Source organism: Rhopalosiphum padi, chromosome 2, assembly GCF_020882245.1.
Source record: "Rhopalosiphum padi isolate XX-2018 chromosome 2, ASM2088224v1, whole genome shotgun sequence".
NCBI lineage: Eukaryota > Metazoa > Arthropoda > Insecta > Hemiptera > Aphididae > Rhopalosiphum > Rhopalosiphum padi.
The window spans coordinates 45,374,965-45,402,210 of NC_083598.1; the positions used below are offsets into that span (position 1 = coordinate 45,374,965).

At 31.2% G+C, this 27,246-nt stretch overlaps 1 protein-coding gene across 2 annotated transcripts; it reads left to right on the forward strand.

Annotated features, from left to right (window-relative positions):
• Positions 1 to 27,112, forward strand: LOC132920364 (uncharacterized). 2 transcript variants are annotated; one of them, XM_060982697.1, is made up of 7 exons: positions 1 to 1,175; positions 1,435 to 1,576; positions 3,974 to 4,061; positions 4,169 to 4,289; positions 13,277 to 13,510; positions 20,801 to 21,465; positions 21,617 to 27,112. In XM_060982697.1, exons 2-7 carry the CDS (start codon positions 1,450 to 1,452, stop codon positions 21,714 to 21,716), a joined length of 1,335 nt encoding a protein of 444 aa, XP_060838680.1. In that variant the 5' UTR covers positions 1 to 1,175; positions 1,435 to 1,449; the 3' UTR covers positions 21,717 to 27,112. The 2 variants fall into 2 exon arrangements, with proteins under 2 accessions (XP_060838680.1, XP_060838682.1); XM_060982699.1 differs by having other exon boundaries at positions 10 to 1,175; positions 20,801 to 27,112.
• The last annotated feature ends 134 nt before the right edge of the window (positions 27,113 to 27,246 follow it).

Here is a 27,246-nt window from a genome sequence, read left to right on the forward strand (position 1 = left end):
ATAAGAAAGAACTAGGAATATAATAATATAATGTTGTATTATTACGTCTTATATTCACATAATATAATAATATGATCTCCGTAATAGAAGTGAAAATTAAATTTATTACGATTAGCTCAATGAGTGTATTACACATCACACGACTAGAAACTAGAAGAAAATCATTTATCTCGTTTTTAATCTATTTCTGTGACATTACAGACAAAAAAAAAATGCATATAAGATCATTTACCAAAACAATTTTATTTTTATTATTACTTGGGCGATCTGATTGTGGGTTGAATTAAAAAAAAAAACCTATTTTTACGCAAAAAATACGTATAAACCCAAAATTTTTGTTTTGTCATTTTTTTTACGTAATATACTATAATGTACATCGTGCACATGGTCTCGATGTATTCCCAATGTATTCCCATCGAATGTACTTTGAAAAAACAACGCGATACACACAATATATCCATGTCCGTTTAATATATTATTATATATATGTGTGTGTATAGGCGTGTCGTAAACGTACACATTTTTTATTTTTTTTGTTTGTTTATCTATATATCATATTGTTTTTGTGTGTTTTCTTTTTTTTTTTTTATAGGCATTTTTGTTCGGTGTCCAAAACGTTATGTACCGAACGGACGGTCGCGAAAACGGCGTCACAAGGATGCGTGTGCAGGGTGTGTGTGTGTGGGCGACGGCGGCGGCGGCGGCTCGAGGGGGTGCGTGGTTGCGTGTGCGTATATATGTACGGTTTTGACGAGATTCCGTCCGGAGCCGAAGTCGCCCGATCAGCGACCCAGGGCGCCGACGGAGGGGCATAATCAATGAAACAGACTTTGTACCGATCTCTCGCGGTATACCCGGAACTTTTCACCTCCGCCAGATACGTCCGAATAGCACACGACCAGTAACCGTCCCTCGAAATACTACGCGCCCGGCGTTTTGGTGCACGATAACGTGTGCGCGCGTACTGATTCGGTCGCATCATATTATTATTATATCATCGTGATATTATAAAATCTCGATTTTTTTTCGCCCCGTCTCTCGGAGTTCGTATTATCACCACCATCACCAGTATAACGTCGTTATATACTGTATTGTACGCGTGCGTTGTGTGATCCGCATCACTGTTATGGTGTTTACGCGACACGGGCCACGTTCCAGAGGACCAAACATTACAGGTACGGTACACTGTTTACGTCACGTTAGAATTATTATTATTATTGTTGATAAGAAATAAAATGTCATCGCTCGTCATCGGCAATATAATAATAATCGTGCCCACTCGTTTCGTGCGTAGAACACGCAGGAACGCGCGTGCAATAGGTGTCATCGACGCGCGTACGATTTAGCACATATTATAATTATAATAAACGGCACAACATACTGTAATAATAATAGCGATTGCGTTTTGTTTCCGGTCGCGGCGGCGGTTCGCAGAAGTCGACGACAAAAATGAACACCACGGAAACGGCGCTTGAACACACCGATGTACCCGTAGAGGCGGACTGGGCTCTGGCGGACATTCCGAACAGCATCAACGCCACTGGACTCCTGGCCGAAGACTTAGAGGAATATGGAGGTGAGCGCTTTGATCGTATTAATAATATCGATAGCTGCAATTGTCGTCGTTTTCACGACAAACGAGTGATCGATGTACGCGACCAGACTGACCACTATCGCTGCAACCACTACATATACCTTTATTATTATTATCATCTATAGAGTGGCACTCTAGAAATTTGATTTGAAATCAATATGCGATATCGATTTACTCGTCGACCTCAAGAGTACACAAGTGCTAACCGAGTTCCGCTCATTAACCATCAATATAATAATGTGTATATTCAACTATATACAGTCGGTCGCATATAAAAGCTGTAGTCGTTTTATCAAAGTTAGGTAATGCAAGCACTGCTATCATGTTTCTCTACATAAAATTTTATCGCATTTATCCATTGTCCTCCGTCGTGTAATATGTGGTTATACGACGCCGTAGTGCTCTCATTCACAGCGATGTCTAAAATATAGAGCTTAACAGTAAAAATTAAAACGATCGTTATCCCATTGAAATAAAAAACATAATATACCTAACTAGCTCTTAGGCCTTTTAGAGAAGAGCGCAATAAAAAATAACGACGCCGTTTGTATGACGTGTATTTTATTTCACTTCGCTGTGGGATATTACGAGCATTGACCATTGTAAATATCGATCACCGTCGTTGGTTTAAGTTTCAATATAGCAATATATAGATACCTATTATAACTACGATTCATTGTTCTGGTTACTCCGATTAAGATACAAAAAATAATAACACACACATATATAAGTATATATATATATATTTTTTTTTTCGTTATAATTAGGTACATAATATAGCTTACAAATAAATAAACAAATATTACAAAATTCTGTGATAAGACTATTATTTTTATTTGTAGCACAGAACTATGCAACGCACTGGTGATTGTAACAATTTCTAAATGTGTAGAAAATTATAATATCTAATAGTATTTAGTGGACAATTATTATTGTTATTGATTTACTGTCATAATTTTTATCACTGTTCTTACGCGTTTAATTGAAACTAATTACCGAATACAAACCGTCGTATTGTGACATAATTTCTTAACGGATTGGTTTTTATCGTTTTTATCATACACTCATAACATATTATATTCATACCACTTCCTTTTCCATCGAAAATTATTCGTTATAATATACGTATTTGTATATCTAATATTATGGACGATTCCTAAGCGATAGTACATAAAAACAGAAATTCTCTCGATATTCTCATGAGAATTTAGGTAACCTTGAATAATGTACATTACAGTTTAGAATATATTTCGATTTTATTCCTATTTTTGCATGTCATTATTTCTTTTATTACATAAACCTTTCATCATAAATCATGGATAAAATAATCTCCTTAAGTTTTGATTATTATTATATACAGTGTGATCCGCTGCAGTGTTATTCTGTTTTTCTCTAAAGCCATCACAATAATACAGTGGCCCATTCAATGTTGCACAATACTAAATTTAATATTATACGAGTAATTCAATGATACAATTATAATTGTTTAATATTACATTGTTTGTAAGTGTACGAGAAGTCTAAATAAAAAAAATAATAATTGATGTCGTTAATTTGAAATGAAAATTCCTTATTAATTAATTATAAGATTATAGAAATATACAATTTAAGACGTTTTAAAAACATAATTATATTAAATAACTTTTTTTAGTTGGTATTTTTTCCGTTAAAACCATATTTTATTCATTTGTTGAACGCTATAAGTATTATGTATGTTAAGGTATAATTTTATAATAATTCCTAACTTTTCAGATATAGATACAGTTTTTGAATATAATTTAACCATTAGATGAAATATTGAAGTGCCTAACGACTATTTATTAGTTTCTCACTAACGAAGTATATCGGAAATGCCATTATCCCATAATTGTATACTTGTAAAACATCATGGGTCGTTGGAAACTAGAAAAGTTTTTGTTATTGTTGAAAATTGCTAGAAAAACATTGAACTATAGTATATCAACGCTTTGATAAATACATCAAAAGGAAATTCCATATGTACTGAATGTTCAAATTGTATTATTTTTGACGTAAAACGTTCACATGGTAATTTGAAACAAATAGACTGGTTGATTTTAGCAAATTTAAAAAGTCCGCATTTAAAAAAACTAATTTACACTAAAAGCACACTCCTGTTTCTATCGATTCGTTCCATGGTCATTCCATACAAATGATATTAATTGCATGTACGAGTATAAATACTCCGTATACATGCGCGCGCATGTGTGTGTTTGTGTGATTTCGCGTTGAAAATTCTGGCATTGTAGTATTATAATATACCACAATTATTATATAATTCGTAGAATAAAAGATACCCCAATTATATTTTGTAATAAATTCATCATAAATATCTCGTTTACGTACTTTTCGTATTTTCAGGTTTGACAGAAGTACAAACATTGATTTTAGCATGCGTAGCCACAGTCATACCTCTGTTCTTAGGGCTACTGCTCGTTCTCGGCGTGAGGTAAGTTCATCGGCACTTTGTGTGTGTTTGTGTGTGTGTGTGCATGACGTATTGGACCAATTGGCGATCAATTAATTGATTTATTCTTGTTATGACTGCATTTCTAGAATGGTGTGGAAAAAATACAAAAATCACAACACCAACAGCGGCTATGACAACGACGGACTGCGCCGCGAAGACAGTTGCGATGCCGTCAAGAGTTCGAGCTTCATGCAGAGCGCCGAAGAGGTATGGACATTATTTGTCAATTATTTTCTTTCTGTATGTAAAAGACGAAAAAAAATACATCATTCGAGCACGCGCCATTATCAAACGTCCAGTACACTACCCACTGATCTAACTGTGCTCGGCAAAGTCCCTAGCGAGAAATAGCAGCGAGTATACAACACAACGATAATATAATTAGAATATTCTACGTAGTATTGAACGTAAAAGTTCTAAAAACGAAACACGGCGTCATGTATAGGCAAATTAGGTGTTCTCGTGCATTCGATGAAAAACGCACTGACGTCAAAAAAACACATTAACTCTAATTAGTAACTCGAAATTCGAATAGTCAATGTTCAACGGAGTTTGCATAACAATTATTTGGAGTTTTCCGTTAAAGTGCTCTCAGGCTAATTACTATTGTGTTACATGTTCAAACGAAAGATAATAATTAATTAACACGTTGGAAATGGCTGAGATTTTTGAAAACATAATATTATTATTACTACTACTACCTATTGATTAAATATTGTTCGTAGTATTTTGGTGTTAAACTTGTAAAATGTATAGCATTCGAGTGTTTGAATTTTCATACTTAAAAACAAAATGCACCATAATTATAGTGTTTTTTGTTTAGAAAAAGTATTAAAGTAAGAGCATAAAAAAAGTTTTAGGTCGTTAACAATTTTTAAAAACAAATTTTGCAGGTACTAAGCTTATCTGTTAACCTTTGGTAAAGTACGCCATCACAGCAGTTAATATCTTTAAACGGGATTATATATAACACATTACATTTTTATTATGTTATAACTTTAGACCTAGTAAATTTAAGACGTGCCTGTCAATAAACGAAAAAAACAAAGTTGTACAATATTTTAAATTTAATTACATCATGAAATAATAATGTACACAACTTTAAAAATATAAAATTAGAACAGCGTTTTTCATTTTAACTTTTTGTAAGACACAACGTTACCTTATTTACTGACTTACAACATTAATTGTATAACAACAATAGTCATTATTACCGTGTTCTCGACATTTACTAAACAAAATTATTTTTGAACAAGCATGTGCATTTATATTTACATTAAAGTGCTAACTTAACAATTAAAATAAACCTTAACTAGTGACTTCGTCGTTATAATATGTCAATATGTGACAATGTATGTTTTACTTGTGTATTTTTAATTGTTATTTTAAACTGTGTTGATTTAACGTAGGTACTACAGTATTTAATTTCAGCAATTATTCATCTTACAGGCATAAAAGTCAACATGTATACATTTTCAAAGATGTATACAAATTTCGTATTACAATATATAATTGCATATTAGTTTCGGTTCTCAATAATTACATAATTATTTATCAAGACATAAAAATTATAGTTTTCTTTTGACGGTTTAAAACTTTTTTACTTTAAAATTATTTAAACCAATTCTCATAGGAAAAATGCAATTATAAATATTGATATAATAGTGTGTTTTAGATATCGTAGATTCAGTTTCAAAAAAAAAATGTTTCTATTTTCAATATGTCTTTATTATACTTTTTGTTTAATTTTAATTTTTTATTATATATATAATTATATAAATTCAATTATTGATATACATCAGTTTAAGGTCAGGATAATATTATAATACAGTTAAATATTTCCTACAATTAAAATATACATACTATGCTCAGAATAATATAGATAATGTGAATAATTATAATTTTTTTTTATTATGAATAAAACAGTTTAGCAGTATAATTATATTTTAATAAGTCTACAGATTGCAAAAAATCGGAATAAGTGAACTTATATCAAACTAATATCACTGCAAAAAAAATTTAGTTTATTCAGCATTTAAAAATGATAATGGTTGAAAAATCGTTTTTACAGTTTAAATATTACTTTTATTATATACATTTATTACACACTACACTCATATGATAAAATTTAATAAATAGTTGTACGAACAATTCATTTTACTCATAAAATCGTATTAACGTTTCAACACCTTTGTCGGCGCTTGCAACTCGTTGACTCCATTAACGATAGACGTCGATGTATAACAATAAAACAACCTAATTTATCATTAGCAGAAAAAGGTTTACACTAGTAGGTGATCAGAAAAATAATAGATTATACTGATTATTTTCAATTAAACAAGTCTGTTTAGTTTTCAAAGTTTTATTGATAAATCTATTTGATTAATATGATTTGGTCATCATGCACAATATCCGTAAAATGTATACTTTTTCTTACCTCAATCACTGAAATTGGACGTTTTAAGCAATTCCTAATTTTCTACTTTTCCCGTAGCATATACGATATATATACATAGATACAAAGTATATAATATAGTAAATAATACTGTATATTCTGTAGAGTACAATATTAAGTATATTCTTGAATAAATTAAAATATATTTTTTTTTTTAATACAGACGTTTTTATATTTTATTAAAAACAATAAAATATTTTAAACATATAATTAACTATTTATAAAAAAAAATTGTATTCCATTTATATTAAAATATATATGTACTTACGCATGATTTTATACAATTTTACCAACATTATTGTTGTGCAACACTAATTATTTATAGTACATTCAGATGTGTAACTACCTATGTATTGCAACAATTCGTTGAATACTCTCTTCTCACGATCCAAGCCATGCTTATGTAAATAAGTAAAAGTCTAACCGCACACCTTTTAAATTTCATGTGATATGCAATGACATTTTTCAATAAAATACCTAATAAAACTTTTATGTAGGTAAAATGTATTATTATTAAAATCAGCATTTTTTAAAATTTTTATTATAGTTTGCAGGAATATAATTAATGACAGCTTAAAATCGAAAATGATAATATAAATATATATATAATTCATGTATTGAATACATAATTTTAAATACGATTTTAAAGTACGTAAAAAAATAAAAATAAAAACAATTATTCAAACCATTTATTTAATACATATTTTAATATAAACGTGTAAAGTGTTGTATAATATTCGTTCGTAAAAATTGAATATAAATTTTTATAATTTAGTAATACGACGAGTACCTGTGAAAGATAAATCGTGTATTGTAAATTTGTATTCATATACTGACTTTGAGTAAGAATTATAACTGTATTATACGAATTGCGCGTTTCACACTACAACAATTTTATTTAGTTGCAATAATATAGGAGTGATGTGAATTCATTAAAAACGTTATAACTTATAGTATTTCTATATTTTACCATCAGATTGTTTTATTTTTTTAAATTCATATTTTTTTAGAATTTATTCAAATATATAACCACCCAATTTTATATTTAAGACCATCATGTAAAATTTAAAACATAATTGGGTACTATTAAAATAAAATATATAATAAAATTAATGAAAATAATGTTCATAAGACTACTATTTTATGAATGATTAATGATTATAGATCTACACTCTACAGCGTAAACATTCTTGAATAAACAGTTAAACGCTATGGTACAATATGAAATCTGAAAAATAATGCTTGTGACAAACTAATTCTGGGAGTAACGAATACCGCGAAAATAAATTGACAGCAATAAGGCTATTTGTATTTCGATTAGCTGTGGTTAAATTTGTAAGACTGCAATTATCTATAATTATACAATAAATATTCCAATAAACATCACTCGTCCTACTAACCAGCAGTAATCACGTACTTATTCGCTATATTCCACTATTTATTTACTTGTTATATTTACACCGTATAGGTAATTAAACACGAGTATGTAGAAAAAATAATATTTACAATGGCTAGATGTATGTAAACAGTAATAATAACTAACTATAAGGTACAGCTACAAAAGTGATACATTTTATGAAATCAAAATCGTCCAAGGTTTTTACAAGTGGCCGATCAAAAATATATGCAATATATGGACGTGCCTATACCTTTTTATACGTGTGCGTTATATGTACAACCAAGATTGAATCTAAGAGGAGGAGTGATACTAAATTGTATTATAGAGAATAGCTGCAAGGAAGTCGAAACTCGAGAAAATTAAGTGACCCATTTAATAATGAGGAAATAAAATCAACATCTACTTCTTTTAGATGAACAGATAATGTGAAAATGATGAGTGTACTCGTGGGGGTGTATTGAAGTGTTTTAGGGTAAAAGAAAAATAACTCAAAAATTTTCTTTGACTTTTTCAAGGCGTAAACTATCTTAAATTGTAAATGTTAGCCATAGTACTGTATCATATTTTAACCAGCGATCGATAAAGGATAAATAAACTCAAATTTTTTGAGTCTTAAAAATACGTTTAATATACTAATAATACGTATGAGTTAAGATCCTTTAAGAAAGTAGAAATGTAGGATAAGGGTGCATGACCTGTAGAAAACTTGTATTTAATTTAAGGATAATAAAAGTTCAAACTTAATCTAACCCTTCAATTTACTTTTTCTGGAGTATAGTAGAGTAATATATTAAATTTGAGGAGGATGTTTGTATTATCGGTCAATAAAAAAAATATACTCTCGTGAGTCAGTTAAAAATCAAGTTTATGAAACGAGAAAAATTATAAATAATTAAGATGATGACTACCTTGACTATCTAAATGAACACCTGAGCTCACTTCTAAAAAACTTTAAAAAATCCAGGAAGGAACCTCAGCAGTTAAAACTTTAATTAATTAATCGTATTTTGCTAGCTGTGCCAAAAGTTTTTTTTCTTAAATCAATAGTGATGATTGTCGGAGTACTCACAAATACAGAAGCTTAAGGTAAATAATAATAAAATGGGATACCTAATTAATATAATAGCGCGTTACGAGGCGTAATGAAAACCAACGACTACTCCTACTAAGTTTTACACGGAAAAAATATCGTACAACATCGTACAGTGTATTATACAAACGTCTTTCAGCGTCTGCTGTACTACAGCGTTAATAGTTTACTTATATTATATACCACACACGATATTCGTTTTTAATTCCAACAACAATCAATAAACTCGATGGCTTGATTTAAACTTCGATGGACGGTAGCTAATTATTTTGAAAAAGCGACGATACAAGTGATACTCGATTTAACACCACGAAATATATCTGTTACTCGTCGACGAATACTTAGTATATGATCGAAAGATCTTCTAATCGTTTATAAGATAAAACGTTAATAAGTAAAGGAAAAAAATGGCGAACGGACAACGATATCGTCCGTAATTTTTTTTTTTATCTCGGCCAAAACACTAGAACATTACGCACAGCCATCAGGCACTATATATAATATCTACCACCTGTCTCCGTTGCCGTCTGTTTTTCCAAACGTGTTTACTTTATCGTTATACCTTTTTTTTCCTTTTTCCAGTTTTAAACGTAATTTTTTTTTTTTTTTTTAAGTAACACTATAGGTCAATAAAAATATTTCTTTTACGTTTTCTTTCGTCATATTATTATTGCAGCTATATATTATTTTTGTTAGTGTTTTTTTTCCTTGCTCGTTGTGTACTGTATATTTATGTATGAATGTACAGTGGGTACCGTTTGTGATGACACCGGTTATAATGACAAACCGGGTGTAACGACCTGAGATTGATGGTCTCGGCAAGACTCTCTTATATTGTATGTACTAATTTGTATCGATTATTATGACGTCTGTATACCGACTATACGAATGTCATGAAGATTATTTTTAGTTATAATTGAAAACTGTGTAGAATAAGTATGATATTTATACAAATATACATACAAAGTATGAACTAAGATAATACATTTTTTTTAATAAGTACTAAGTAATTTTTAATTTTAAAATAATAATACAACTTTAAAAAAAAAAAATTTCTATATATACTGAAATCACGTTTTAGCGATAAAAATATAACACATTAATATTGTAATACAATATTGTTTTTATATAAATATTTAATCGATTTTTCGAATTTTATTTATAACGACAATCGGTTATTACGATTACTTTTGACTAGTCTCTTGAATGTCATTATTAACAGTTTCTACTGTATGCTAATGACACATGTTACCTATCAGTTAGAATGAAGAGAATTATCGTTAACAGCGGATGGTAGTGATCAGATTTTACTAAGCTACAAAAGGAAAGACATTGGATAAAATATATCAGATACGAGCATAAGTCTTTGATAACGGAAATAATCGATCACTAAATTGTAAGCTATACCTACGACCAATTGTTAACCGTAATAATTGTTGAAATCGAAACTTTAGTGGGTTTAGGTATTTGATGTCGATAAATATCACGACTTAATGATCATGTTAATACTGTAATTTAACTACAATGTAATATACATAACTGAACTGCGACAAAGACTGTTTACTCGGTGTGACGTTTTGTGAGTTAATGTTTCACGTTCGTCGGAATCCCAATTTATGTACTACCATAAACGTCATATATTTATACCTACATTCGTATAACAATCCAAAGTTATGTCCAGTAAAAGGTTAATAGTGAAATACAAAACGTATACGTGCTTACAATGTTAAACTACTGGTATTAATTGTATATTTCAACAAGAATATGTTATAATAACCACATGATACTACATTATCTGCAGATGAGTATACCGAAATCACTATTTACGACAAAAGTGAGATGTGATTTATATTATTTGAGGGACGTACAAAATAATATGATTCCGACTAACAGACTCATTAAATATAATAAATTAATGGATAATTTATGGTTTGATAAATTTGATATTCGTTTGAATATGTATGAACAAGCTTAAAATAAAATATAGCAAGAAAATTATAAAAATCTAAAACTAATCTTTCCAAAAAACTGTCTCGAAGAACAGGTTAATTTTATCCACAAAATAAAAGATACTAAAAATCAATAAAGTTATTTGTTAACTTTTTCTACATATTTATCCAGCATGTAAGTCATTTTGCAATCAGTTTGCGAAAAAAATAATTATTTTCCGTAAAATTTCATAAAATAGCGTAATACACGAAAGATGTCATGAATTCGCAAATGTATATACTAATTAAATATAGCTAATAATGCTCCATGTCTTGATTAACATAATAAAATATGGGTAGAAAAATATGAAAATAACACTTCAGATTGTTTAGCTTGGTTCTCGGACCACACAGTTTTGATTAAAAATATTTAAGTTTTTTTCTAGTTTGAAGAAACAAACGATGAAAAAGAAACTAACCTAGGTAGTTTTATTAAATGAATTTGTAAAAGTGTAAATTATCAATAATCAAAGTTATACACGAAGCAGATATTAAACATAATATAGCAGTTCAAATTATCAAAACCTAATTTAATGTACTAGCAAAGGTCGACTAAGATGCTGTCAGGAAAGGACGATGTGTACAAAGTTTTTTGGAGGACTGAGAGATAAAATGTAAGCAGCTTGTGGTTAGACAATTTATTGTTCTGGAAACTTTGAACTGCAGGCGGGAGCACACACCAATATCTCACAGTGATCTCGCCTATTTTCTTACGATCATAGGGGTTGACAAGCACATGGTAAATTAATCGTCTTTAAGCGTCATATAAAACATAGGTTATCAGAGAATTTTCCGCAAAATAAAAATATGTAATATAATAATATTGATCACAGTCTAGATCATATTTTGTATTATTATTATTACTCTGCTCAGCACATTTAACTAACTACACAAATACTCTAAAATAACTTTAAAAAACTATTTAATACGAAAAATGATTTGTATTATTATCTTGAAGACCTTTATTAACTTAGTAAAACTATTTCACTAGAAACCGCGCTTATTAATAAAAAAAAGTGCACAAATTCGTTATAACTTATAAGATTATGTACATAATATTATAAAAGTCAAACATTTAATTTACTCTCACAACAATTATTTAAATTATTTACATCTCATGTCCCTAATATTTATAATGACAGCAACTAAAACTTTATTAAATATGAAATTTATTACACTGATAGAAATTCTTAATACTCTATCATAATAGCAAAATATAATGACTTTATTATCAAACTATATAATAATTTAATTTATAAATTAAAAACTGTTCAATCTAAAGACGTTATGTATTTACTGACAAGATGTGATGTGTATATATAATAACACGTAAGTAGGCAATATTATCACATAATTAATTTAAAAAACCATTTTCATCGTATTTCATAATATATAAGTAGCAAAACTGTTTAAGACTTCAATCGTTATTTTTTCACAATTTAAAAAAAAAAATACATTGAATATACATTCGTTATTTTTATTTTAATATTCAATTGGAATTCCCCGTCTTTATAGTTGTGTTTCAATATAAATGCATTGTCGCTAAACATATTATTTGTTTTCGCTCGGAACTAAAGCAATTGTAAATAATGCCTATATAAAATTAAATCTTAACTCTTGTATAGAAGAGAAATTAATTATATTGAATTAAGATTGTTTTCCAACACAAAGCTGAGTCTTATCGACATCTAACTATCTAAGTATACCTAGTATAATATCGAAACTATATAAAACAAATACAATAAGGAGTCAACGAGGAGTATACCTAAATTAAAAAATCCCATTATTAGGTCAACATAATTATTTATTTTTTCCGTCACTCAGGAGCACATACGGCAAAAGTGCTAAATGAATAATTAATACATAATAATTATTATAGTACACAGAAACGCACTTAAATAATATTATAAATTATCATAAATTATCATACATTCATGTGTCTGCGCGGGAATAATAATACAATAATATAACATACCGTATGATTTTCGTCGAATATAATATATTATAATATTATTATCGTATTATTAATTAATTATTATAATATAATACACGTCATGTACACGAGTGAGTAAAGATCAAACGAATACTCGAGATGACAATACCCTGTGCGCGCGTCGTCGGGGTCGCCGTGTGCCGCCGCACATCGGAAATAACGATATGATAATGATGATAATGATGATGATGATGATGATTATGATGATAATAATAGGTAATAATAATTCGCGGATGTTATATCATTATGCTTTTGTGTTTTGCACACAGTTGAAGACCAGCGAATCGCAGTATTCCGTTCTGATGCCAGATGATGCGGCGTCGGCGGCGGTGTGTTGCTACGCCGCGGCGAATGGTGCTTCCGCGCCGCTGCCACCGCTGTTGTACAATAGTCCGCCCAACAACCGTTTTGGAGACACGAACAAAACGAACCTGAACGGGAGCATTATCACGTTGACGATGAAAAACAACCATCTGATTGTGGAAACCGAGGAAAGAGTGCCGGTAATTAATTATGCCGTACAATAATATTATAGTTTTATTGTTATAATAATAGCGAGTAAACTGTATAATTAATAGGTACATTACTGCGTGTCGTCTCGTCATAATCCGTATCATACGGGTGTATTATTATTATATCGTGTCGTTGTGCGTGGTGACCGACGACGTCATATTATAATAGCTACGCGGCCGACTCGTGTACTATATTAACAGACCGACAAAAATAAATGAAAACCGTCCGCGATACAAACATTTACGAACGAATTTTATATCGCACTTTGTCCGCAGCAGATATTTTCTAACCGATTTACATTTATTTTGCATAACCCACTACGACGTGTGCTGAAAAATACAAAATATTATATTATCTTTTTAGACCTGTAAAATTGAATTCGCGATTGTGTGTGAATTGGAGCAATGTTTAATTTATAGCTTCTAGGTGCAGTCAGCTGCCAGTCATGCTAAAAAGTGAGGACTTCGGCAATATATAAAATATGTATAGAGTGGTTTCTCCACTCTTGTCATCAGATATCTATCGATTATCCGAGTGTTTTTATTTTAAGGGAGACGCCAAACAAAGATTGGGTATTTTATCTTATGAAATTTCATGTGGATTGAGTTTCAAGGAAGGAGATGAGAAAGCTTGATTGGCGTGATAGTCAGCTTTTTCGTTGAAATCTACGAAAGAACGTACAGAAATTCATATAAACTTAACCAAGTTACTCCGATTTTAATGTGGAGCAATATGTTTTGAGTTGAGTTAAGCTAAATCTAAAAGGTTATACGTATACTTTAAGCTAACTAACACGCTTAAAAAGTCATTTAAAATATAGTGAAGTCCACGGATACTTTATCACGAACAATTTCTAGTGCTTTGTTAATTCGCAAATGCGTCGGCTGAAAATATGGAATATTGTGAAATGATACTTCATCGCGAATTATAAATAGTTTAACGACTATGAAAGTATCGTGATTTGTGTTTATTTTGATGCTGTATGCGTAAAAAGATAATATTTCTAAAAAAATGTTAGAAAGAATTTAAATAGAGCTTTTAGAGAGATTCACGAGACCGAGGCCGATATATATTTTATGTTGAGGTGCTATATCCGAGTATAATAAAATTGACATCCTCTGTTAAGAGATAATAACGTTCTAGACAATTTTTTTACGCTAAAAATATTAGTTCAATAATCTTACGCGAAAGAACTATACGACGTGATATATATATTATTTCTATAGCGAATTTCGTTTCTAGATGTTTGGCTAATTTATAGCGTTCTATGCTGAGTGGCATTATTTCACTTAATACTTTGAGAATGCTTTCTGTGGGACTAGATCGTGAAGCGCCGGTAGGTATTCTGACTACCATATTGTTTTAGTATAATATTGTGCAGTGTATTCAAAGTTTGTTCTTGTACTTAGGAGCTGATACAGTATACAAGATATGAGTTGTTTTCGAGGAGTTATTAATAGTTGTAATGCATAATATTATGTGGTATTCACGATCAACCTTTTTGCCGGCAGTTATAATTATATTCACGTTGCACATATTATTATACGAACTTCGGTCCACGTCGTCGAGATAAATTACACGTAATAGCGAATAAACAACGACCGACAATGCTAATAAGGGTTTTTGATGTCCCAATCACGCGTAGTATCAATGGTTTTTTTAAGTTTTTTTTCTATATACATACATCTGCTTTTTCCTAAAATGTTTAGGTAACTGTATATATATATATTATATATATTAGGTCTGTTAGGTCAGTTAGTACAGGTGTATACGGATCGGTCTATGTTTTTGAAACAGACCGTGCTCTAAAGGTCAACGAGGATGAAAAAACGCAATCTGCACGCTCTAGTATAATTTATTATGTATACACGGCGAAAGTAAATCAGTTAAAACTTGCCAATTTTCGACTTCAGTCGTGAACACGACGAAAGTTATATTGTGCTTTAGGCGTGTACATTTTTTTTTCGTTATCTATCCGATACGACTTTTTTCCAGCGAAGAATGACTGTACTTCCAACTTTAACAGTAAAGCTCGAAAAGATTAGCCTTTTGTTGTCAGGGCTCTCTATCTATCGTGTGCAGTATATACGTATACGTCTACATGCACTGTTAAATAATAATATCTCGAATTTTTTCACGTGGCCGCCTTATAGAGGAAGAAACCCGTGCGTCTTAATTTTGCTTAACTTCTCCGAGACATTATTCACTCGATTAAAATGTCTGATAGTGCCTATAGCTGTCTCCTTCGTTGCCCATTTTAATAATATATTATGTGCAAAATCCTTATATCATTTTTAATCCCACTCATTTTATACATTTATTTTGATTTTGATTTAAGCCAAGAAGAGATTATATTGCGTAAGTTCATTGCGCGTAGACACATTATAATAATTGTGATTAGAATTTTAATGTCGTAAAATAATATAAAATTTCACTTAAATAATTAAATATTTTAATTCTTGATATATATATATATACAAGCATTTCTTTTATACAAAAATATTGAGTTGACTTGTGTTTAATTAATACAATTGGCATATTACGAGTATTATGTATATTATGATTGACCGGTAACCACTAACGGTCTCTACTTGTAGACAAAAACAAAAAATACATTTTTTTAAACGTCATTAATAAGGTGATTTTTTTTTCATGTTTCTTATATAAACAAATATTCTCCAAAAACTTATGTATTAAAAGCCACTAATTTTTTTTATATGCATACTTCATATGTCACGTGTAGTGAGAAATTGTCTCTTTCGTTACAATATGTTTTAAATTACCAAAAATATATTTTTTTATGTAACTTGTGTTGATCATTTTTAAACCAAATGTATTTGAATATTTATCATATTGACATAACACATTAAATATTTAATTACTCATTACTATATTATTTTTATTAATGTTGCATTTAGAGAAAACTTTTCTCTAGATAAATGCCAATCACGTTAGTTAAGTACTTAACGATATGCAGTTATAAGTAACTAAAAACTACCAATGTAAGAAAATATTTCACTATGCGCCATCAACAGTAAATAAAAAAAATAGTTTCTAGAATAAGTTTGTACTTTAAACTCATTTGTAGCTCAAAAAACATCGTGTTTTCGTGTCCAAAAAAAAAAAAAAATACAAATTAATTGAAATACAAACCCTAATATTAAAATAATGTTATATAATATGTATATATTAGTTTTTAAAATATATCATTGTTTCTTTGAAAACATGAAGTATAAATACGTGTTGATATAATTAAATTAAACACGAAACAACGATCATTAACTTCTTTTTAATCTCTCACACCCATTAACTCAATTATTTAAACCCGTCACATGTTAATCCGATCACGATGATACGTTTTCCAGTTATACCTTAACGTTAGCCGTCTCATCGTACATTACATAACAATCAATAAAAACCTCATTCCTCCACATATCGGTGAAATGTTGTACTTATAAAATTCACTTAATTTAAATTATTATACATTTAACTAGATAAAAATCTCCACTCGTTTGAATTCATAATAAAATTGAATTTTCTCGTTGTTTTATTTTTAAACGATAAAATGTTTCAATTCGAATAATAATAATAATGGCTGAAATACTTGGCCGTACACCAAGAATCGAATCCTCGTGTGCAAACTATTTTGGCACTAATCTGCCTGCACACGGTTATTTGACTACCAACGTTTAATGGTAAATTAATAAGAAACCATCAAGTAGGTGCAACTATTGTTTTTGCGCTAGGAAATTAGTTTCAGGCCGCTCAATCAAAATTCAGACGTTTATTTAGTTTTTGCGATCATTTGCGAGAAAAAGTAGAATGTAGAACAAACGTTCATTAATATTATTTATCCATTATAACGTTGTTAACAATACAACATATTATACCATAAAGTATTTTTTTGGACTTTTATACATTTTGCGAGTGTTCATTTAGCTATTTTATCCTCATTCGAGTCACGTTTAGAAGCGTTTAAAAATGAAACATTAGATGTCTCTAATTGCCGTTCATTTTTTGTTTTTATTATACAAATTTAATTTGTATACACAGAGTGAGCTCCTTATGAAAGTAAAAATCAATTACATCAACGTGCTTACTGCTTAACAATTTATTTCGTTTTTTTCTATAAGTATGAGATTCATATTTTACACTTCTAATTCCACCGAAATACTACAGAATGGCGTTTCGAACATAAATAACAACTCTTTTTGTGTAATATTATTATTATGATTAATGACTATGGTAACTTTTAAAAATAATAAGAAGAATCTGTACAGAAGAAAAAAATCAATCACTGTATAGGTACATAATGCATATTTTATATACTTGCATTGGTATACACAAAGGAAAAAAATATGTTAAAAGTTGAATATAATTTCATTCACATTTACAACAAAATTTGCTAAAAAATATTTCTCATTCTTATTACATTATAATATAGTTAATCAAATTACAACCTAAAAATACATTTTAACATACACATTATATCCTCGTTAGCTTAATTTATTTATAACTACTTTATGCAAATGTTCTTCTAGTAAATAAATGATTAAAATGTTTGATTTATTACTAGTATTATTAATTATTCTCGTAATATATTTAGTTAATGTATGTATATTGTACGTTGCATTACGTAGGTTTCATATTATATACAATCATAAAACATGTAGGTGTACGAGTAAGATACACATATTATACGTTTTATGAAGTATCACGTTTAGTTAAGAAAGTTTGATACACGGGATTTGAGTGAGCCAATAAAGTGGGTGTTTTACAATTTGGCAGTAAACGCAACCACCAACAACCATTAGTCAGTCAATAGATTTGCCAAAAAATCTAACACTAGTTCGTATAATATTGATCTCTTATTCATTATTCTTCTATACTTTTCACTGTTTTTTCAGTAATGTTTCACTGTTTCGATGTGTCGAATTTCCACTTTATAGAGAAGCTTGTGAAACTCTTGCAACAATCCTTTTATTCAAAAAAATGTTAATGGACGTTCAAAAAAAGAAATACTATTGTAAAATCTATAGAACTCTGGCTTTTCAGTTAGCACAGAAATAAAGAATATAAAATCTACATACCATTACTACTTCTTTTTTAGTTCGGTTATTTACATAATACATGCTATAATATTTTTCAACTTTTTCGGTCAAATATAATACAACAGTTTCGTCATAATGAAAAGAATCAATGTGTTTATTTTTATATTGAATGGAATATTATTACAGAATAATTTAAATACTTTTAAATGAAAAAATAAATGTATCATACGCATTAATATTCCTAGGCCAGTTATTTTAAATCGCGCTGTTTTGAGTCGTTTGAATAATAAACTATTAATTGCATAAAACATGACGTACTGAACTGTTGAGAAATGATTAGGCGTATAATACGCATGGGAACAAGTAGGTAATATATTAGTATTAAAACGCACGTTTGTCAAACATTAACTAAGAGGCGCGCCCGTCTAATATTTTATTCAATACTCGAGTACGAAATGTTTCACATATAATATCAAATATTCGTGCAAATAATTATACTTGTACCTATACGAAAGTTTATAATGGCATCGGTGCATAACCACCGATATATATTATATATACAATAGAAGCACTTAAAGCTGTAAATACAGCGTGTTAACGATCAGAAACAAAGCGTTTACAAATTAAATTCTAATCGATTTTCTTGTATAATATTATAATTGTATAGGTTGAGGCAGCTAACAGCTGTTGCGGTATCGGATTTTTTTTATATTTATCACTAACACCGCTATTTCGTATTGAAAAAGACGTAAGATAAAATACATGAAACGTGTACACACATTCGACGTTGAAACATTTTTTCGAGACTAGCATACAGTAAGGTTATTTAGTTATACGGTATGTCTATGATAGACGTTGGTGTACGGTCAATGCCGTAAGTGCCTACGCCTCAGACGTAAATCTGAAATTAAAAAAAGCATTTTGGAGGGAGGATGCGATCACTCTTTTGTACGTGTCTAAACATAACATAAGCTGGAAGTGCATTTTAACGCTTCGCCAGAGGCTCAATATTTGGTTATTACTATTGGACGTCGTTTTTATCATATATTTTATCTTTGTAGTTATGATAATAATACACATTGACTTTTACTGTTAAAAGAAATAACTTCCTGCAAACATATAGTGCATTAATCTACATTCCCTATACGATCTCTATCGTATAATATGTTTATCGTTTAATATTAGGTAAGTCGTAGGTGCTCATAACATTATATTTAACTTCGTAGACGGTTTCAAGTCAAATATTATGTTTTCATCAGAGATCACAAAATTCAAAAAATCTGTATAACATGGTAAACTTTTTAGTAGTTATACCTCTTTCCCACGGGCACACTGCATACACAAAACGTTGAAAATGATGCGTTTATAGTCTACATTTTTTGAGATGAATAAAGTGCCGTGTATAATACCAATAAGCATAATACGCACAAATAATTTCGACTTTGTCATTCCAATAAGATCAGATATTTGACACTATGTCCTCCCCCCCAACTATCATAATTTCGCCAATCACTAATCAGTTTAATGAACATAAAATGTATATATTATACTGTTATGAGCACCATCGTTTGTGTGGTTTTATACTTTTTATATTTTACACAACTAAAACGTCGACGAGACCAAATATCCGTTCTGTCGCGTATATAAAAACATACACACACACATATATATATATTAAATTAGACGATCGCACAAGACTAAAGCATTGTTAATAAATATATAGAATATACATCAAAGAGTGCGTATATACTACTATATATTTCCTTCCTACGAGATATTTTCCGGTCTACCGATTACTATTATAAGGGGGAGTGGTTCACATATTATACGTGGGTATATCGCATAAGACTCGGTAGCGGAAATCATGACGAGTGGGTGATAGAGGGATATGGCACATTCGCACCATCGCACTACAGTCTCGGGGCGTGTTTTTTACATAATTCTAAGACCGATGTGTTTCTGACGTAACGTAAAAATATATTTCTGAAAATCGACCCACTCCTCCTCTCCCCCACACGAAACACCTATAGATCCGCCACTACTGAGTGGTGGCGATGATGGGCTCGTACGACGATATACTATAATAACAATACGTAAACGAAATTTAAAAAAAAATTAAATGAAATGAAAAATAATGACTTATCGACGATAAAATAACAACAGTGTAGTATAATAATAAATAATATGAATGCGTTATTATTTATTAATGTGTATACGTGTGTGCTGCAGGGCGTTTGCATGGCGTCGGCTGGCGAGGTGGCGGCGGCGGCTGCTGCCGCTGCCGCCGAAGCGGCCGCCAAATCGATAGACTACGAGTACGACGACGACGAGTTCGACATGGAGGCAGAGATGTTGCGCCGTGAGTTCCGGGAAGCGTCGCTGTTGGCCAACGGCGGCGGGCTGGCCGCACCCGTCGTCAACCCGGCCGTGCTCGAACCCAGCAGCCAGACCCAGGTGGACCTGACCGCGGACCGCCGGCCGACCGCGTCCGCGGCCGCGCAACCGCCGCCGCCGCCGCACCAGCTGCAACTCGCGGCCGCCGACCACTCGAGCGGCGGTTCGTCGTCGGTGGACTCGCGCGTGGCCGAAATGGCGTACGCTTACGGCAACCAGTCCGAGTACACCGTCGAAGACGTGGCCAGCAAACACGGCGGCAAGACGATCGCCGCCGTCAAGTCGGTCGCGACTTCGGCGACCGCGGCCGCCGTCAACAACAACAACGACGACGAGTATCTGGTCGAACAGCGGTTGTTAGGAAACGGCGTGGACGGCGGCGGCGGTGGCGCCGGTAACGGCGACTCGTCCGAATCGACACCGCCGAACGCCGCCGATAATTGCTCACCGGGAGACCGCGGAGTGGCGACGACCGCCGCCGCCACTGCCACCGTCTCCCAGTAATAAACATCTCCACTTATTATTATACGTGTGTATGTGTGTGTGTGTGTGTGACTTTAGGTTTACGTTTGAGCATATTTTTAATATTTTTTTTTTTTCTAACAACGCCACTTTCGATCGAATATATAGTTTCTTACGATCTTATTTCAGAACGATAAAAGTGGCACGAGACGACGGGCGACGAGTAGACTGCGCGAGCGAAACCAAACGGAAAACAAATCATCTGAAATCGGTTGCAGTTTCTAATTAAACGCGAACGAACGAAATTATGTATTATTGCGTGTCTTATGCTTCACGTCGCAGAGTTAAACGGATTGTGTATTTAATGTTTTCCCCGTCCAAACCGATCGACGTCTGTCTATAATATCGAACGAAAAAATTCTGGTAACGTTATTTTAAGATTATAATAAATCGTACGACTGGCCTTTTTTTAAACCGTCGACTCGAGGAGACGATTAGGAATTCTGACGTTACGACCGCATAAACATTAGCCAAAACCTGCACTGATCGATCTCGACACTGCAGTCCGCAGGTCAGACTTTTTACCCGTAACGGACGTGACTAATATCGATTTTTTTGATGTTTTGCGTCGACTCGGTTAATAATATGTTAGCGGTCTGACGGCGAGACATAATATTGTGATTTATTATGACGAACAGTTCGGATGTTCACGTCGACAACGGGAACCAAAAACATTCTGGAACGATACGCATTAACCGTTATCCTGGTTGCTGTCATTTCGATCGCAACAACGTGTAAAACCAGAGAGTGTAATATCATTACGGATATTGTGGTTATTATTATTTCTCGATTCAATAACATAATAAAACGTTAACTGATTTGTTGTGAAAACAAAACTGACGCGGTAGAATAATAATTAAACCGAAAATTGCTTTACCGCGTTACGGCGGGTCTGCACCGTTAAAACAACGTACCAGTGTAGTAATAGTCTATCACATGTGCTCCGAAACACTCGATATTAGTATAAGAATCAACATAACATTATTCGCATCGTACACGATAATAATATTATATAAAACCTATAATACGCGTGTGCCGGACGATCCGCGAAAAAAGTTGTTTACGTTTTACAATAATTATAATAATCGGCAGATGAATAATGATGTTAAGTAAGCGCTATTTATATACGACGATAATGAACATATTGTAATATTTAATCGTTAACCGATTGAGCCAAATAATATGCAAATGTATATTATTATGTCAATATATTTCACCAAAGCATAGGCACCTATGTAAATCGTATATAATCATATTATGTTACGCAAACGACCCTACGGCGTTCAAAATAAACATTTCACGATTGGTAAAAAACGACCAATTATTATTACCGCGATTTTCCGCCACCGGGGGTTAGTTATTTTCGTAAAAATCATAATATTAATATTTACCAGTATCTGGTGTTTATCAGTCATTCAGTCGGTTAGTTTAATGGCGGAAAGTACACTAAAATCAATACGAATTATTTACAACATTCTGCGTCGCATAACTGATTTTACGATTTAATATTTTCAATTCATAACACATGATACGCGGCATAATTCGATATCCAAAATCGAGAGTTACGCAAGTTACGATAGTAATTAAGTATTATGATATTGCTGCGACGTCGGCATATAATATTTACTGATTGTTTAATATTACAATTGTAAAAAGCGTTTGTGAAAATCGTTACAGACTGTACTGGGAAAAATATTAACTAGAAAGTATTTTAACAAAATCAAAAGTTTGTTTCTGAAAGACAAACGTCATAAATTTGTCGTGTTTATTCTAGAAGTACAACGTATCAACGAAAAGTGTACACTTACTTCCTTTTGATTATTTATTTCCGACGCCTTTTTCATCGTGTCTATTATTATTATTTTATAGTTTTCGTTGTTTTACTTTTGTGACGTGCCTGCGATCCGTAAAAGCAATTTAAGTCAGAAGTACATAAATACATAATATGTTGATCGCGAAATTCATCAAGAGTTGTTCTTGGCGGAATACAAATACCCTCGAGTTCGACGTGTATATAACTTGTGTAAATAAATCTAAACACGTCCAAATACGCCATCGTGTACTATAATATGTACTGTTTATCTCAAAACTTAATTTAGTCAGTTGTATTATAATATACGTAATGATATAATAATATAATAAATATATAAATGTCTATGTCAAGTGTTCTAGTTCCTATATAACGTAATTTAACTAATAATATGACAATTTAAGAGACTCGTTATTATACATATATAGTATATACCTACGTTGATAGATTAATCTGATGGTCATTTATTTATTAATAATATTATATTGATTGTATCTATGTATGTGTATAGTATATTAGTACTCGGCCAGAAATACGCGTATCGGTCTTGTGATTACTGTGATAAGGACTAGTTTCTATCGAAAAACTGTTATTAAACTGCATTTATGCAACAGTGACCCGGTGATTGCTAGTTCAAATCGTTCGAGGTATATATGATATACCGATATATTATAAATTAAAATAATACGACATCACAATAAATAGTTTGAACAACACTAAAATAAGTTACAGGCAAAGTATGAAATCGAACGTTGTACGCACAGTGAATAGGTTGAGATTGGGCCCCATTATTGTAAAAGTAGAAAATGTATACGCTATAACCTTGTCGGGATGTTGAGCAGGATATTATATTAAATTACAAATTTCCACATCTAGATAAATCTAATTTAAATAACTCACAGTAATATATGTATATATATTTGTTTTTATTATTAAAATTGATCTATTAGAGTACTATTTAAATGGTAAGTGCGTGGAGTATTTTGCATACCTATTTTTTAATGTCAAATGGTACATAGATCCTTTTGAGATATTTGTTTTACGAATTTTGAACCAAAATACGTACTAAAACAATAAAAGTATGATTTCGTCTAATTTCAGTTTTTTATTTCTTCGTAATTTTACAATAATTTTCGGTTTTTAAATACCTAGAAAACTACACCGAATTCGTGATTTATTATAGTAATAATGATGATAGATTTTTCAATTTTTTTTTCTACAATTTTAAGCGATTAAAATGAATTTAGAATTAGAACTTTTTAAATTCTAAAATAGTCGATTTTTGGATTAAGCCCTGAACATTTCATGTAATTTCAAGTACGTCATTTCAACTATATTGAAATAATCTCAATAATTTTTAAATCAAATAATAAAAAAAATTGAATTTACCTACCAAATCGCCTAGATGAAAGTGAGATTATATTATCGGCATATCGATAAATATATGACGTACAATAATATTATCTGTATCCTATCCAAACGGCATTTTTGTAATCTATTCTCAATGCTGTTTAATATGAAAGACTCGTTCATGTATAAACTAATATAATATAGTGGTATGCGTATTATCATATATCCGGCATAATGCACATCATCGTCCACCGGGTTTACAGGTAAACCATCGTATCACTATAATATGTTGGCTTATCCACCCCATAATTCATGCCCGGACAATGGAAATATCTCAGCTGAAATTCACGTTGCCAAAAACTTTCGGACGTCGTTTATTATTCTTCTGTTTCATAGTTTGTCCGTGACGCGCTCCATTTTTTATAGGTATCGCTGTATTATAATATACGTATACGTCTTGCACATAGGGTGCGCACACTCCGCGCGAGCTACTTTAATATAAATCGATGTATCGTATAATATTATCTAGATCGGTGTATATTATGTGTCCCTTATTTTTTACACTCACATCAATCCACCGCCAACAACTCCGCTCGCCAGACGAGGAGCGCGTAACAACGCATGACCCGACGTGTCCTGTCCGCACACACGCATGACACGGCACTGCGCTTTTTAGGATACAATACGTCAACGTAATTCGCGTATATTACCGTCGTCTACACTATACGGTACTCGCGATACTGCGGATCGATAATGCTCATATAAAAAATATGTAGGAACACATATTCGCATTATACTACGAAACACAATATTTTTTTCCTCGACTGTTTTTTATATACGCTTTTCGGGGCAACTAGTCGACGAGTCTGTACAGCCAAACGAAAACCCAGTGAAATAGTCGTTTCGTGGATTTTTCTCAAAGGTGTGTGTGTGTGTGAATATTATTACAACGTGTACAGATCCTGACAAAACGCGCGACTCTGTCGGCCGGAGTAGCCACGCGATCGCGATCGGGTTTCTCGCAAAATCATATTATCATTAATACGAATTTCTTCCATTTTTCACAATACAACAAGACGTAACGATCGAGTTTCAAAAAAAAATAGTGACAGCGCGTATGTGTGTATATTGTGGGTGTGCCCGATCGTATCGATAAGACGTAAATACATTTATAATATATTATATATTATTATATTAATTTTGTTAAAAAAAAAAAAAAACATTATTATACAAAATACACAGGCATATCACAAATTATCGTTTTTGAGACCTATCCGCCCACTCGCCTGATAATGAACGATTATTATTATAAATTCTATCGCCGTTTGATAGAATTTTTAATAATACTATATTGGCCACATCGACTCGATTTACTATTTGAAACTATAGAGTACCTACATGGCATTTTTATGAATAAATTATTAATACTTTTATATATTGTGTAGCGTAAATTAGTATTGTATATTTATAAGTCGTATATTATATTATAATTATTCATAATATTATTATAATGCAATATTGCAATGTGAATACAATTATAGTACGTAAGACGTAACTCGTCGTGTAACCAAATTTAATTATGTTCTTACGGTTTGTGAATTTTTTCATGATATTTTTTATGTACATTGTCTTTAGAATTTTACTTATATCAATGTAATACGTTTTTACTATATCATAACAGGTTTTGTGAATATCTAACACAAAAAAAGCGTGTATAGAAATCTGTATTCCGAAAAACCTACTAGGTCTTGCGTAAATATGTGATTTACAATACATACAATTTGTATGGTTTTTTTGTACATTTTTTTTTTTATACTTTTTATTCTTCCAAAAATGTAAATATGGATTTTTCTAGATTTATGTTATACGCTGGTCGAGGATAATGTTATAACACTTTAATTAATTATTTCTACAGATGTTTTTTTGTATAATTTTCGTTACTGAAATTAATTTTATAATTAATAACCGTTCGTATGACGTCCCGATTTTGAGTTAATATATTTTTACCGTCCAATATATTAGTTAAGTTTGTTATATACCAAATTACTCGTGTCAGTGAAATTTATCGTTGTGAACTGTTCAAATCCCTCCTTGAAATTGTGCGAACTCCTAAAGTCGCAATTAAATTTCGATGTATTATTGTTGTTATTATTATTTTTACTTATTTTCTGAGCTGTACTCAAAATTATATTAAATTTTATCTCAGTCGCGTTGTTTTCGTCCGTCTAAGTGTATCCGTCCAGTTGTTTATGTTATTGCAGCATAGCTGTTTCATGACATATTTTCGTCCGATATTACTTAAGTATCGCTGAAAATAAACAGAATACTCTTTGGCATTCGCGTGGTCCTTGCTTTGTATCATAATAATTATACATAGATTTTTGATTTATTTTCTTTAGATCTGTGTATTTCAATAAACAGAAAAATTAAAACTGTGTACATTAAATATTTATTATATAATATAATTTGTCTTATTATGAGTTAATGAATTATACTATAGTATACGTGTAGTATTCACATACGCATATAAGATTAACGAATGAAATCGATGATTAATTATTTTACACAGTAAGTCGTGTACTGTATATTGATTGTATTG